Source organism: Triturus cristatus, chromosome 3_2 (assembly GCF_964204655.1).
Source record: "Triturus cristatus chromosome 3_2, aTriCri1.1, whole genome shotgun sequence".
NCBI lineage: Eukaryota > Metazoa > Chordata > Amphibia > Caudata > Salamandridae > Triturus > Triturus cristatus.
The window spans coordinates 205,970,153-205,982,913 of NC_140584.1; the positions used below are offsets into that span (position 1 = coordinate 205,970,153).

The 12,761-nt window shown below is 44.2% G+C and overlaps 1 protein-coding gene across 1 annotated transcript in view; it reads right to left on the reverse strand.

The window, feature by feature from the left end:
- Nucleotides 1–11,016: 11,016 nt before the first annotated feature.
- LCT (lactase) overlaps nt 11,017–12,761 on the reverse strand; it is a 241,660-nt gene continuing 239,915 nt past the window's right edge. The window contains exon 17 of the mRNA XM_085647530.1: nt 11,017–12,432. Coding sequence (XP_085503656.1) covers nt 12,239–12,432 — 194 coding nt within the window. The 3' untranslated portion in view covers nt 11,017–12,238. The remainder of the gene's footprint in view (nt 12,433–12,761) is intronic.

The window sequence follows — 12,761 nt, forward strand, 5'->3', positions numbered from 1 at the left end:
ATTCTTTACAAACTCGACAACTCTGCAGCACACATAGAAAGAGCAAAAACCCTCAGAGGATTGTTTTTGTGCAGGAAAGTGTCCCTTCCTGCACAATAACAATCCTGCCTGTAATGCAGGCACCCTTGCACAATGCTGCAAGGGTATCTGCGTTGGCGCTAGATTGTTTCGATGCGCCAGTGCAGGGAGAGAGAAGGTATGCACCATATTTTAGTAGATCTGGCGCATTCATGCCCTCTCTCTGCCATGCAATGCTACACAGCGCAACAAGATGTCTGGCTGCATTGGGTGACTTGCTCGTAAATCTGGGCCTTAGTGATTAGTGTCGTCCTAAGCACTTCAGGATATGTACATTCTTTATAATGAAGGAAACCCCCACCTCCGCCCCCATTGCATAGAAGCCACATCTATTGTTTAGTGCAGAAGGCAAACCCCCACTGTTGTGAAATATCTCTGTAATCTCACAGTCATCAATTGCTCACCACACATCATCGACTCCACTAAATTACTGGGCGTTGTGCTAGACAAAAACCTAAATCTGCAAGATCACATCAGATTATCGACCAAAGGAGCAAACTTCCAACTTTGTATCCTAAGAAAACTCAAACCCTACCTTACCCAAGATGACTTTAAATCGGCGGTCCAAGCACGTGTCATCTATAGATTCGAATACTGCAGCGCTACTTTATGCGGACTGCCTAAACTCAGTTTATCCCCCATCACAGCATCTCTAAATGCTGCTACTAGACTCATCACGGTTTCTAAGAAGACCAACCACATCTCGCTGGACCTGAAATCGCTCAATTGGCTCCCTTTTGAGGCAAGGATCCAACTAAAGATTGCTTGTATGACCCATAGAGCACCACACTTCAACACCCCACTCTACCTGACAAGCAAGCAAGAACTATCTGGCGGCTCCAGGTCCACTTGGAGCACTGGCACACTGCTGCTCAAGCCAACGAAATGTAATAAGTATAAATCCTTCAATCGTACATTTTCTGGCATCACCCGAGAATCTGGAACTCCCTTCTAGTGGAAACAAGACTGATTCCCCCTACTCTTGCCTTCAAAAGGGAAGTTAAAACTCTATTATTGAACAATGCACCGAACTAGATACCTTTCTCAAGTCAAGTCAAGTCAAGTCAAAAAAGCTTTATTTCGATAAAAATTGTATCATAAAAGCATTGACAAACAAACATAAAAGGTACAATTTATCGAAAAAGAAGCATATAAAACAAGTATTAATATCTGGGGGTGGACTAACCATCTGATTGCTTTACACCAGCCTAAAATAAGTTGCAGTGTTAGGGACTTCCATTAGTAATAGATTTAAAATATGATCATTATAAATCATTTTAAAAAAAGAACTAAAGATATCCCAAAAGCTTTTGTACAGTAAAATCAAGGTTAAAAAAAAATTGAACAGGATCATGTAATGAGACGGAGGAGTTTACTTCTTATGTTCCATGACCACCCCAGAAATTTAGCCACACCACAGACCAGCACTAGGCTAGTATCAGATCGTAATATTCTTAGTGCCACACGGTAGTTTGATGTGCCCAGCATTCGGCAAACGGGGCCTAGCCATCTACTTCTTGGATTTTTGTATGCTGGGCATTCAAACATAATGTGTGCCGTGCTTTCCACCTTCCCCCTGCAACTCGGGCAAGTATCCGGGGTCTGGTGGGGAGGCTAGTAAACTCTCGGGTTGGAAGTGTCTCAAGTCTAAATTGAAGATACAATGACCTATCCCTTGGTTTCAGTACAAAGTCTAGGTAGGACTCGAAACTAACAGCTTGTTTGTGAGTGTAAAAAGCTTTGGTTAATCTACCCATGTTGGTGTTACTAAGCTCCTGACGGTCGATCCATGCCCAATAGGCTCTTTTAAGGTCTACCTTACTCAGGGGTGCCCCGTGCTCCCAAGCTTCTCTAAAACCTAGCAGATTAAGAGACTTCTTGATGTTGCAGAGCCAACTTACTCTATGTGAGCCCAGAGAGTTCATTACTTCTCTTAGGCCCTCGGCATATTTTGCTAGCTCCGAAGTGCGCCAAAGGTGAGCCCAAAATAGCAGAGGGCGTAGCCTTGCCATGTCCTTAATCGAGCACCTACCCAGGTCGCTTAATAGGGGTTTTAGTGGAGTACCCCTTGGAAGTGAAACCAGTTCTCTCAAACATTTATTATCGGACCTGGAAATTTCATCGAGATTATCATAGCCCCAAAGTTTGGCTCCATACAGTGCCGAACCAACTGCTTTGGCCTGGTAGATCACTAGCGCGGGAGCGATTGGCTTGCTCTGCGAGGAGCGATGTTCTTTTTCAATAGCCCCCGTGGCCCGTTTATGGTTTAGCAGCATCTTATCAATATGGGGTCTCCAGCTTAAACTGTCGGAAATTCTGATACCGAGATAATCAAATAATTTTACGTGCTCCAAAGGGGCTCAATCGAACGTGATGGCAACGTTAGGTGATCTACGCGATTTAAAAGAGAGAAGCTTGGTCTTTAGGGTGTTAATGGTCAATCCTCTCAGTTTGCAGAACAAGTGGAATCTATCCAGGAGCTTTTGTAACCCTACTGGTGTTTTGGATATTAATAGGGTGTCGTCTGCAAAAAGGAGGGTGGGGACTCTTTCGCCCGCCAGGGCAGGGGCATCAGCTGGAATATCTTGCAAATACTTCACCACCCCATTCACAAATAAGGAGAAGAGGGTGGGTGCCAATACACATCCCTGGCGAACTCCTCTGTTAACTGGGATCTTTGCTGTTTTCTGGGCCTGGGTTCCCCACCTCACCTGTGCATAGTTGCCCTCGTGGAGACGGACCAAAAGGTCGAGGACAGGGGGAGGTGCACCCATGTCCTTCAAGACCAACCAAAGGCGATCACGAGGGACCAGGTCAAAGGCAGTCTTCAGATCTATAAAAGCCAAATGAAGACTGCCCCTGCCGATCAGGACCACCTTCCAGTATAGTAGAAGCAGCCTAAAGACCTGGTCGATCGTGCTCGTGTTTGGTCTGAATCCTGCCTGATAGTGGGACAAGATGTTATTCTCATTGGCCCACAATAGGATACGCTTCAGCAGGACCCTGCCAACCACCTTCTGGCTAACGTCAATAAGACTTATTGGTCGGTAGTTGGCAGGGTCCTCCCTAGAACCCTTTTTGAATATTGGGATCACCTCAGCGCCTTTCCATGACTCAGGAATAGGCGATCCCTTAAATGCATTGAGCAGGATGGTAAAATATCCTGCCCAGTGTTTGGGGTCTGATCGGAACAGATCACCAGGAAGGCCATCGGGCCAGGGGCCTTGGCTGGGACTATTTTGTTAATAGCAATCGTGACCTCCTCCTCCAAAAAAGGGTCATATCTCTCAGAAGTAAGATCGGCCAAAGCGGTGTAAGAAAAGGCCCGAGAGCTTTGAATATCCTCACCAGAATAGAGTTTTGAGAAATGGACAAACCATTCCTGGTTTGTAATGTGATTTAAAATTATATCGGGGTCGGAACCTTTTGAATTTCTACAGAGATTCCAAAATGCAGTCCCGTCTCTAGCTAAGCTAGCAGCTTTCAAGGCCGACCAGTGAGTTTCCTCCCAGGCACACTTAGCTTTAGCCACAGCCTTTCTATAATCTGATCTAGCAATTTGTACTTGCTATTTAACAGCGGTTATAAGGTTTTTCTTTCTAATCCTGCATTCAGAACTATACCAGGAGCCAGAAGCTTTGTACCTATTGGGTTTACAGGTGAGAGAGGATGCCTTTCTCCTCTTGCCTCTAGCTTACTGAATTCATTGCATATGTTGCGACCCATTGTCGTGGCCATATTGTCTTGTTACGGAATACATATCATTTGTTGTGACCCATTGTCGCCTGCCATTTTATCTTGTTTGCTCTTCTTATATATTGTCCTACTTGTCAGTCTTACGCAGCCTGCTTCCTATGCCCACCTTAAGGTCATCTTGCTCTTGTATATTTTCCCACTTTCTCAATCTTTCTCCCCTAGCTGTTTTTCTATGTCTTCCTCAACCGTATGTAAAGCGCTCCGATACCCACTTGGGTCATGTTCGCACTATACAAAACTTTAAATAAATAAGAGAAATTTGCACCAAAAGATAAAATGCAACAGATCAGAGAGCTTTTATCTCCAGCAGTACAACGTTCTCAGATTCACAAGCATGAATCATTCCCTGTGAAGCTAAGAGGTACACCGTAACTTAAAATAGCAGTGCCAATGTTAAACATAGCCTAATAGGCCATAAATATTGTCACCTTAGCAGCTCGTTTACCTCTTTGAAAAAGACTCAAACATCAGCCAATGAGGAAAAAGCACAGTCAACACTACTTTTCCCGGAGGGCACCATACTATTTATTCTGCATTTCATTTGTGAAGTCCCTGTGATCTCTGTTCAAATTTCTTCAGATGTCTTTTTCTTTATCATCTTTTCTTCTTTTCCCTTTGAGGCAGCCTTCTCAACCCAGTCAGCTGGCTCAGGTGTGTGGCTATTCCATGTCAAATTCATCAGTGATGTCATCAGTGATGTCACTGACCATGTCATGAGTAATGTAATATGTGATGTCATCAGCAATGCATTGCGGGGGCACGAGTTATAGTTAGCTCAACTAACTATAATGGCTGTTTTTCTCTGGTTTTGTACGAGTGAAATGTCCAACTAACTAGAATGTCCCTGAAACCTATGTTTTTTTCAGTAAATTTCAAAGGTGTTTTTAATGCTAATTACTAACTATAATGCCCCTGAAACCTATGGTTTTCAAGGAATTTCTAAGGTTTTTTAAATGCCAATTTCTAACTATAACGTAGTAGTCATGGTAGCTGAGTGAAGCAGAAAGGGGGCTGGGCCTCTGGCCAGCACTCGGGAATTCTGCTGCGTAGGATTTACAGGCGGTACCAGGAGGGCTTCTTGGTCCCCAAAGTCCCTCAGGAGCAAAGTGGACTTCATCCCCCAACCTGTAGTGCGCCAGGAGGTGAGTTTGCAGAGCGGTGGAGAAAGGGCGTTGTGGCCTCTGAAGACGTCTTACCAATACTACTGTGTGGGACTTACTGGAGGTAACAGGAGGGGTAGTTGGCCCCCAAGGACAATGTTGGGGGGCAACTACCCCTCCTATTACCTCGTAAGTCCCACACAGCAGCATTGGTAAGTTCTCAAAGCAGGCTACGCCTCCTTTGCCCATCAGTCTGCAAACGCGCTCCCCTGCGCACTCTTGGATGGGGAATGAAGTCCCCTTCGCTGCTGGGGGTCCTTAGGGGCCAACTAGCCTACCTGATACCTCCAGTAAGCCCCAGATAGTGGGATTGCTGAGAGGTGGATACAGGCCAAGCCCCCTTTCTGCACCACTCTGCAAACGCGCCTCCTGGTGCGTTCTCTGTTGGGGTAGGAAGTCTCCTTGCCTCCTGAGGGTCCCTGGGGGCCAACTAGCCCTCCTGTTACATCCAGCAAGCCCCACACAGCTGGATTGCAGAGAGTGGTCAGAGGCCACGCCCCTTTTTTACACCACTTTGCAAACTCAGCTCCTGGCGCACTGCTTGGGGGATGAAGCCCACTTTAGTCTTGAAGTCCTCAGGACTCAAGGAGACCTCATCGCCCCACCAGCAGTGCTCCAAGAGGCATGTTTGCAGAGTGGTGCAAAAAGAGACGCGTGGCCTCGGACCACCTCTCAGCAATCCCACTGTGTGGGGCTTACTGACGGTACCTGGTGGGCTAGTTGGCCCCTAAGGACCCTTAGGATGGATGGGGACTTAATCCCACAACCCAGAACGTGCCAGGAGGCACCTTTGCAGAGTGGTGCAGGGAGGGGGCGGGGCCTTCGGCGAGTTGCTGGTTTCTTTATGTTTGTTGTTTTTTCGTTGGAGTGGCTTTGTGGCCCCCCTTCCCTTAACCTTTTTGGGCCCCTGGAACCCCAACCCCGGGGCCTGAGATATTTTTTCTTTTCATTTTTTATGAAAAGGAAGGGCGCCGTGCGCCCCCCTCCTGAGGCCAATTACGGGCCCGGGGCTAGACCTTTATTTTTTTTGTTTTTAAAGTGGCGGGGGCCCAGCCAGTCATTTTTTTTTTTTTTTTAATAAAGGGAGGGGGGCCACGGGGACCCCATCCATCGGGGCCTGGCCTCACGTTTGGGACCACAGGGGGAGCCCCAATGCCCCCGCGGGCCCAGCCGGCTCCCCGCCTCTTGCGGGAGCCAGCATTGCTTTTGGACAAGGGGAGCTGCTGACATGCAGCTCCCTTTGTCCAAAGGCAATCTGCTTTGCTTCATGGAAGCGAGAGGTTTCCTGCTCTCTCTTCCATGAAGCAAAGCGGTGTTTGATATGGCAGGGTGGGAGCGACCGCCAGTAAGTAATATATATACACACACCCCATGTGGTTCCTGTGGGAAATTAAGCCTCCATATGGAGGATCCTCATAAAGATGCATTTAGCGCCTATTCCTAACCTATAAAGGCAAAGACCAAAGCAACAGATGCCCAGTCCTCAGGGTATGAGTTGGGTAATGCTCAACAAGTGCCAAAAAAGCTCAAAAGTGAGAGCATGCTATTGCATCCAAAACTGTTTCTGGTGATGAGGCACTGTTAACATTTAAGGAACCACCTAAGCAAATTGAAGAAAGACTGCTAAATGCAGCAGTCCATCTACTGACCTTCTAGTCGTGCTCAAGAAGTCCAGGCAACATTCAATGCCTTAAACATCTGAACTAGCAACTCCGAGCCCTACAATATCACTTCATCATCAGGGAAGCTTAAATTATTCTTTTTACCATCTTATCTTTTATTCCTGACAACGCCATTGGTGATAAAAACACTACCAACAAGGACACCCTCATTCAGAGCACCTTCGAAGAAAACATGAGGATGAAACCATTGACGGTGAAAACACCATCAACAAAGCAAACTTCCAATTTACCTGCAGTTTCCTTTATTTTAGACTGGGACATTCTACCAATGCTACTGCCGGTACACACGTCACTAAGTGATGCTGCAGCCTCTGCCCTAGCTTCTACCCTCAGAAGAATCAGAGAATGATGGTCCCAAAGGTACCACATTCAGCTTATCACATTTAAAAGTAAAATACCAGAACATTGATGAACAGAAGGCTCTTCTCCTATTGGCAGATACAGATGAAAAGAATGACAGGAGAGACTATCACACTTCCTACCACCCAAAGAAGGACCTTTTTTGATGAAGGAAGATGGCATTATGACTTTCTCAGCAATTGCCTTTAGTTTGCATACAATAAAGGAAGTATCACAAGACAACCGTGGTAGTGGTTCCTGAATCTTTGGTCAAAGACCTTCAGCAAATGAGGATGGATTATCATGCAAGGTTCTCAGACCCGCCGAATGGTCCATCTATGGTACAGCTACCACTGCAACCTCAGTTGCCGCCACAACCTTTGCCAAGACAACAACATGTATCACAACCACAATTGCTAGCACAACAACCTTTTGAAGAGCCCCAACCTTGTCAACCTATGGTGCCCAGGCCAGCCACTCTTCCCTTGCATGAAGGCTACAACATGCGTGAGAACAGAGACATAAAATAATGATATCCTGCATCCAATAGTTGCTGAACGGGATAACTGTGTGGCACTAGTTTCTCATTCGTCCACTTCTCTGCCTGTTGATTTGCCATTGGGTGATAATGCGAACTTCCATTCTTTAACAGAAAGGGTGTTGCAATGATTTCAACTTCCGGTTCCAAATGAGGACATGTACTTCTTCCCTTATGATTTCAGAGATTCACCTAGTAAATCCATAAGATCCATTCTCGTTTTGGACCCAATCTGGAATGATGACTTAAAGGTTATGCACACATGACTGTGGCTGATGTATACGTTACATGGTGCCTGCATATTTCTAATGCCTCTTGTAAAATTCACGTTCAGTAAATGGGAGCATTGTCTGACTATCTAAATGAAAGTGGACATGTAAATACAATTTGGGGACTTTTAAAGCGGTTCCATAGCTCACTGCTCTGGGAAATGAAAAGGGAATTACAAACCTGGCACAAAAAAGGCTGGTGATGGTTGGGAGGAACTGTTGTTCAAACAAGCATTTGCCATGAAATAGGTCTCGCATTACTGAATGTTTGAGCTGTTGACGTTGCTAATAATGCAACGCCAATAGCTCACATTTTCAGTAATGTGAGGCCTATTGCATTACAAATGCTTGTTTGTCTATTTATTTACTTTTGAAGCAATCGCAGCACCTGCATTTTACCTTAAGATGTATAAAGCTAAAGCTGGATGTATCGTGATTGTAACAAGAGTAAAGAAATAGAAAAAAAGAAGCTGTGTGGCCGTGTTAAAAAAAAGTATGTATTTAGTTGTCACCCGCGCTTAAGATGTTTAAAGTTAAAGCAGGGCGTGTCACAATTGTAACAAAAGTAAAGAAATAGAACAAAAAGTGTGGCCACATTTTTTCACATTTTTGAAGCAATTGCTGCACCCGCGCGTCATTGTCTAAGAAGAAGTGCGGCCTGCTGCTTTAAAAAAAAATATATATATAATGTGTGCAGTGGCAAAATAGAGTTCAGCGAGCTGCAAATAGGTAAAGAAAGGCGTGGTTGCCATTATTGCAGCTGAAGTGTGCAGTGCTAGTTAAACAAAAAAAAGTGTAAGTGATTTAAGAAAATAGTGCTCACAGGCTGTAATTAAAACATGAAGGGGCAGATTTACTATTTTTTCACGTAGTGCACTGCAGCAGCCACAAATTCTGCTCTGCACTACGTGAAAAGGAGAGAGGAGGAGAAAGCCCTATTTACAAAAATAAGGCACTCTTCTCCTCTCTCACTAGCGCTGGTGCTGAAATCGGCTGCCGTGCGCCCCGGAGACACCTTTGCGCCATGGTGTAAGGGTGTTTTGGGAGTCTAGCATAAGTTTTGTACTGGAAGGAATCCTTCCAGTACAAAATACTATGCGCAGACTCACTTTAACCACTTTCTCACTTTGTATGTGCTGTTAAGTGCAGCACACATGTAAAGTCGGAAAAGGATGGAGGAATGAAAGCATTTCTCCTACCTTGTGCCTACTTGAAAAGGGTGCAGTTTGCTCACTCTGAACCCAATCTACTTTATTTAGTAAACTGGGTTTAGCGTGAGAAACCTTGGGTGGTTGCATGGGAACGCCCATGCACCACTCTTGGTACGCCCCCATGGCGCACAGTAATGCAAAACAGCACTATGCGCTGCTTAGCATTGCTTTTCTGTTATTTCCAGTGCTAAACAAGTTCAGTGCTGGAAAGTAAATTGGAAAAAAAAGATTTTGCGCCAACTTGCCTCATTTTGTGATGCAAACACGGCACAAAATCTTAGTAAATCTACTGCCTAGAGTAACACCACGTGTAACAGGAGCAGTCCTCATGGGAGGTAACAACAGGAGAAGAGAAGGCACTCAGGAGGGACTACTAAGCATACTGACGAATCAAAAGCCACCATTTACAAAGGACAGTAACAGGAGCCAATTTAAAAGATGGGCGGAAAATCGGGAGAGCTTAAAGTCCACACCTGAATACAGCATGCCTAGGCGACACCTAAAAATAGGATTAGTGCCCAAGGTACTGTTTATCTTTCAATCTTCACCATTGGCAATGCCCACTCTACTATTTCAGCAGTGAGACAAAATTTTATACGGCTGGCAGAAAAACACAAGCATTGGCATAGCCAATAGGTCTCGCCTTTGGGACCTTATAAGTGTTTAGCCATGCAACAGTTGCATAACTAAATACTTATAAGGTCCCAAAAGCGAGACCTATTGGCTATGCAAAAGTGAAAGTGATCGCGATCACGATCAAACATCAAAGCGGCCGTGCGGCCGTGAAAGTGAAAGTAATCTCGGTAAAGCGCGGCGCGCGCGCCCGCGCACATGCACTGTAGCTCTAGGCTGGCCTGGTAACACTTTTTGGAGCCCTCTCAATAAGTCTCGCCAGACCAGCGCATGCGCTGGGTCAGGCGAGACCTAAAAAATGGCAAGGTTATTAGCTCCTATGGATTACGAATCGCCACCATTGCCAATTATCACCAAATGTTGCAGCTCTGATTTCTGGTTGAATGGAAAAGGTCGGAGACAAAGACACAATAGTGTTCCACAGACCAAAGTATTATTGAGAAATCTCTCTGGAAGGTTCCTTGGCAAGAGAGAAACCACCGAGCTGGGGCATGTATTCACTGTGACAGTCTCGCCCTCAGAGGCACCTTGTTTCATGCCGACTTTAAGAGTGCTCCCATAAGGAATGGACTGCCCATGGTTGTATTAGATTGGGGGATCTGACTGAAGGGAAAGACATCAAAACATTCAGCTCCCTTAAGAGGATACATGTTGCAACATCTACATCTGGGTATGTAACTCAGTTAGGAGCACAGAGGGATGGGAGGCAATGGCTGAACTAGCTCTACTGGTGCTACACGAGAGCCACATTGTATGCGAGCGACAGAAGATGACTGAGAGATTGCTGGAGGGTAACAAGAGGGGACAGCATTTACCATGCCGCTTCCCTCAGCTACAGAGATACTCTACTGAGGTTTTGAACACTACAGATTCCATCTTTCAGAGTTCTATCCCCAGAATCACATCCTATTTATACTTTTATGGGTCTACTGAGTCCACGGACCTTTCTCTTACAATCCATGAAGGTGTACATATATTAGTGTCTTTCTGTGCCACAAGTCGAGCAATTACAGTTCTGTGGTGGAAGGATAAAGTCTGCAGCTTCATAACCTTTTGCATCACATATAGGAGTTGCTGGGGATGGAGTAAATTGCAATGTCTTTGGAAAGGACTTCTGGATGACACTGTCACTGACCAATAAGCTACAAATTTGAGGGTTCCAACACGTGTAAATATGAACATACGTCTGGCGCCTATAAATAAATATCTGTTAAAAAAATTGCCCCCTAAAGGAGGGGAAATCATTTTCCTTTTATAATTTTTAGAAGGATGTTGGTGTATTACAACAACTGATCCATATATAAACATATTCTAAGCAAACAATATATCAAATAATCCGTCAATATTGTATGGATATGTCAATAATATTAATCACTTTATTAGGCATGCTTCCTTATGATCATAATTACTTTTTAATGAGTAATACTCCAACTAAAACTATTACCTCAGTAACTTCGAAATAAGACCTTCTGTTTTTTAGAGATACATTGGTAGGCACACAGCAAATCAAGTGAAACTTTTTTTTTAAACTTTTAAAGATAATTCGCTGTACGAATGAAACATTACCTAAGAACTGCAATTATATATAGAAAATACCAATTTGTTTATGTTTTGTGATTTTCATATATGATCACTTACAACGCATATATGTTCGCCTAAAAAGGTTTCTTGCAGTAGATAGGTAGGAAAATGGAAATTGTCCTCATCACAACTTAGAAAGGGACTCGACTGGTAAACAGACATATTTTAGTGCCTTATTAAAGCGAAGTTCTCAGGACTAGAGGTTCCATATGGCGAAAGCAGGTACTCAGTGAGTTGATCTCTCCTTCCCGTGTCCTTGTTGGCTATTTCAATGGACTGATTATTCTGTTGGAAAATGAATATGGTCCTCAAAGGAGGGAAGTGAACCAACTTAAGCTTCAATATGCAGCAGGTACACACATTTATTATTTTGCTAAACTTTGAGAAAGAACTTGAGCGTGGTGTTGGTTCTGTTTAAATCTAACATTTTAATACCTCTAGTTGTCTAGACCAGTATCCACACACCTCCAAACTGCCTTCAAGGGAGACATTTACACATTTCTTAGTGTAAATCTAGGAGAAGCTTCTCTTTTAATTTGAAACAGTAAGTGCTGTTTTGCTCAAATACAAAAAACTTTTTTGTCAAATAAGGCGAATTAAAAATGTTAATGGATAAAACGTGTTACATGAACGAGATTTGACAGGTTTTCTGTTTTCCGTTTAATTGAAGTACAGCGACACTAATTTTCTGAAATCACCAGTGCTTAATTTGTAAAAGGATAAGTGCCGGGGCTCTAGTCGGAGGCCAATGCAGCTTGCACCACCCATTGCCCTGCAAGCTGTCAATGACAGTACAAATACTGCTACTAACCATCACACTCTTAAAAATGTGACAATTCAGACTATTCTATCCCCCCCCCCCCCCCCAAAACTATAAGAATGGCTTGGGAGGTAGATATTAGTCATGGTAAATGTAAATTGAGGTAATAAGCTGCTGTTTTTGTGCAACTACCAGCACAAATTAAGCACTGGAAATCACTGCAGCATGTCTTTATTTATTCTTTTTAGAAGCCTTGCTGTAAAAATATGAAAGCGTAGCCACAACTACTACAGCAATGATGGACAGAGAAAACAGCACGTTTAGTGCAATGGCGGCGTCTGAAGTAGAAACGCTGAGCCCCAGAAAGTGGACTGCGGCGGAGGGTTCTGCAGTAGGGAGCGATGTAGGCGCCACAGGTGTAGTACCTACGGAAAAACAAAGCAAAAGCATTTCACTAAAACGGAACTAGAACAATTGTCTTAAATTCAGAAGGCTGATCTCACGGTGATGTTTCCACAAAGCAAGGCGACTTATTCTATGGTGTAAGCAAGGCTGAATGCTGGCTGCAGTGTGGCCGCCTCACACCCCTTTTGGTTTCATTTACAAGTTCTTTCCCGTCGAAGAAGCATTGGCAAACATGACGTTATTTTCAACTCCTTATTTCTAGTGTAGTTACAGAAGAGGTCTCCTGCATAATGTAATTTACCATAAAGTGCACTGTATATTTATGTACAATATACTAAAAACAAACTAG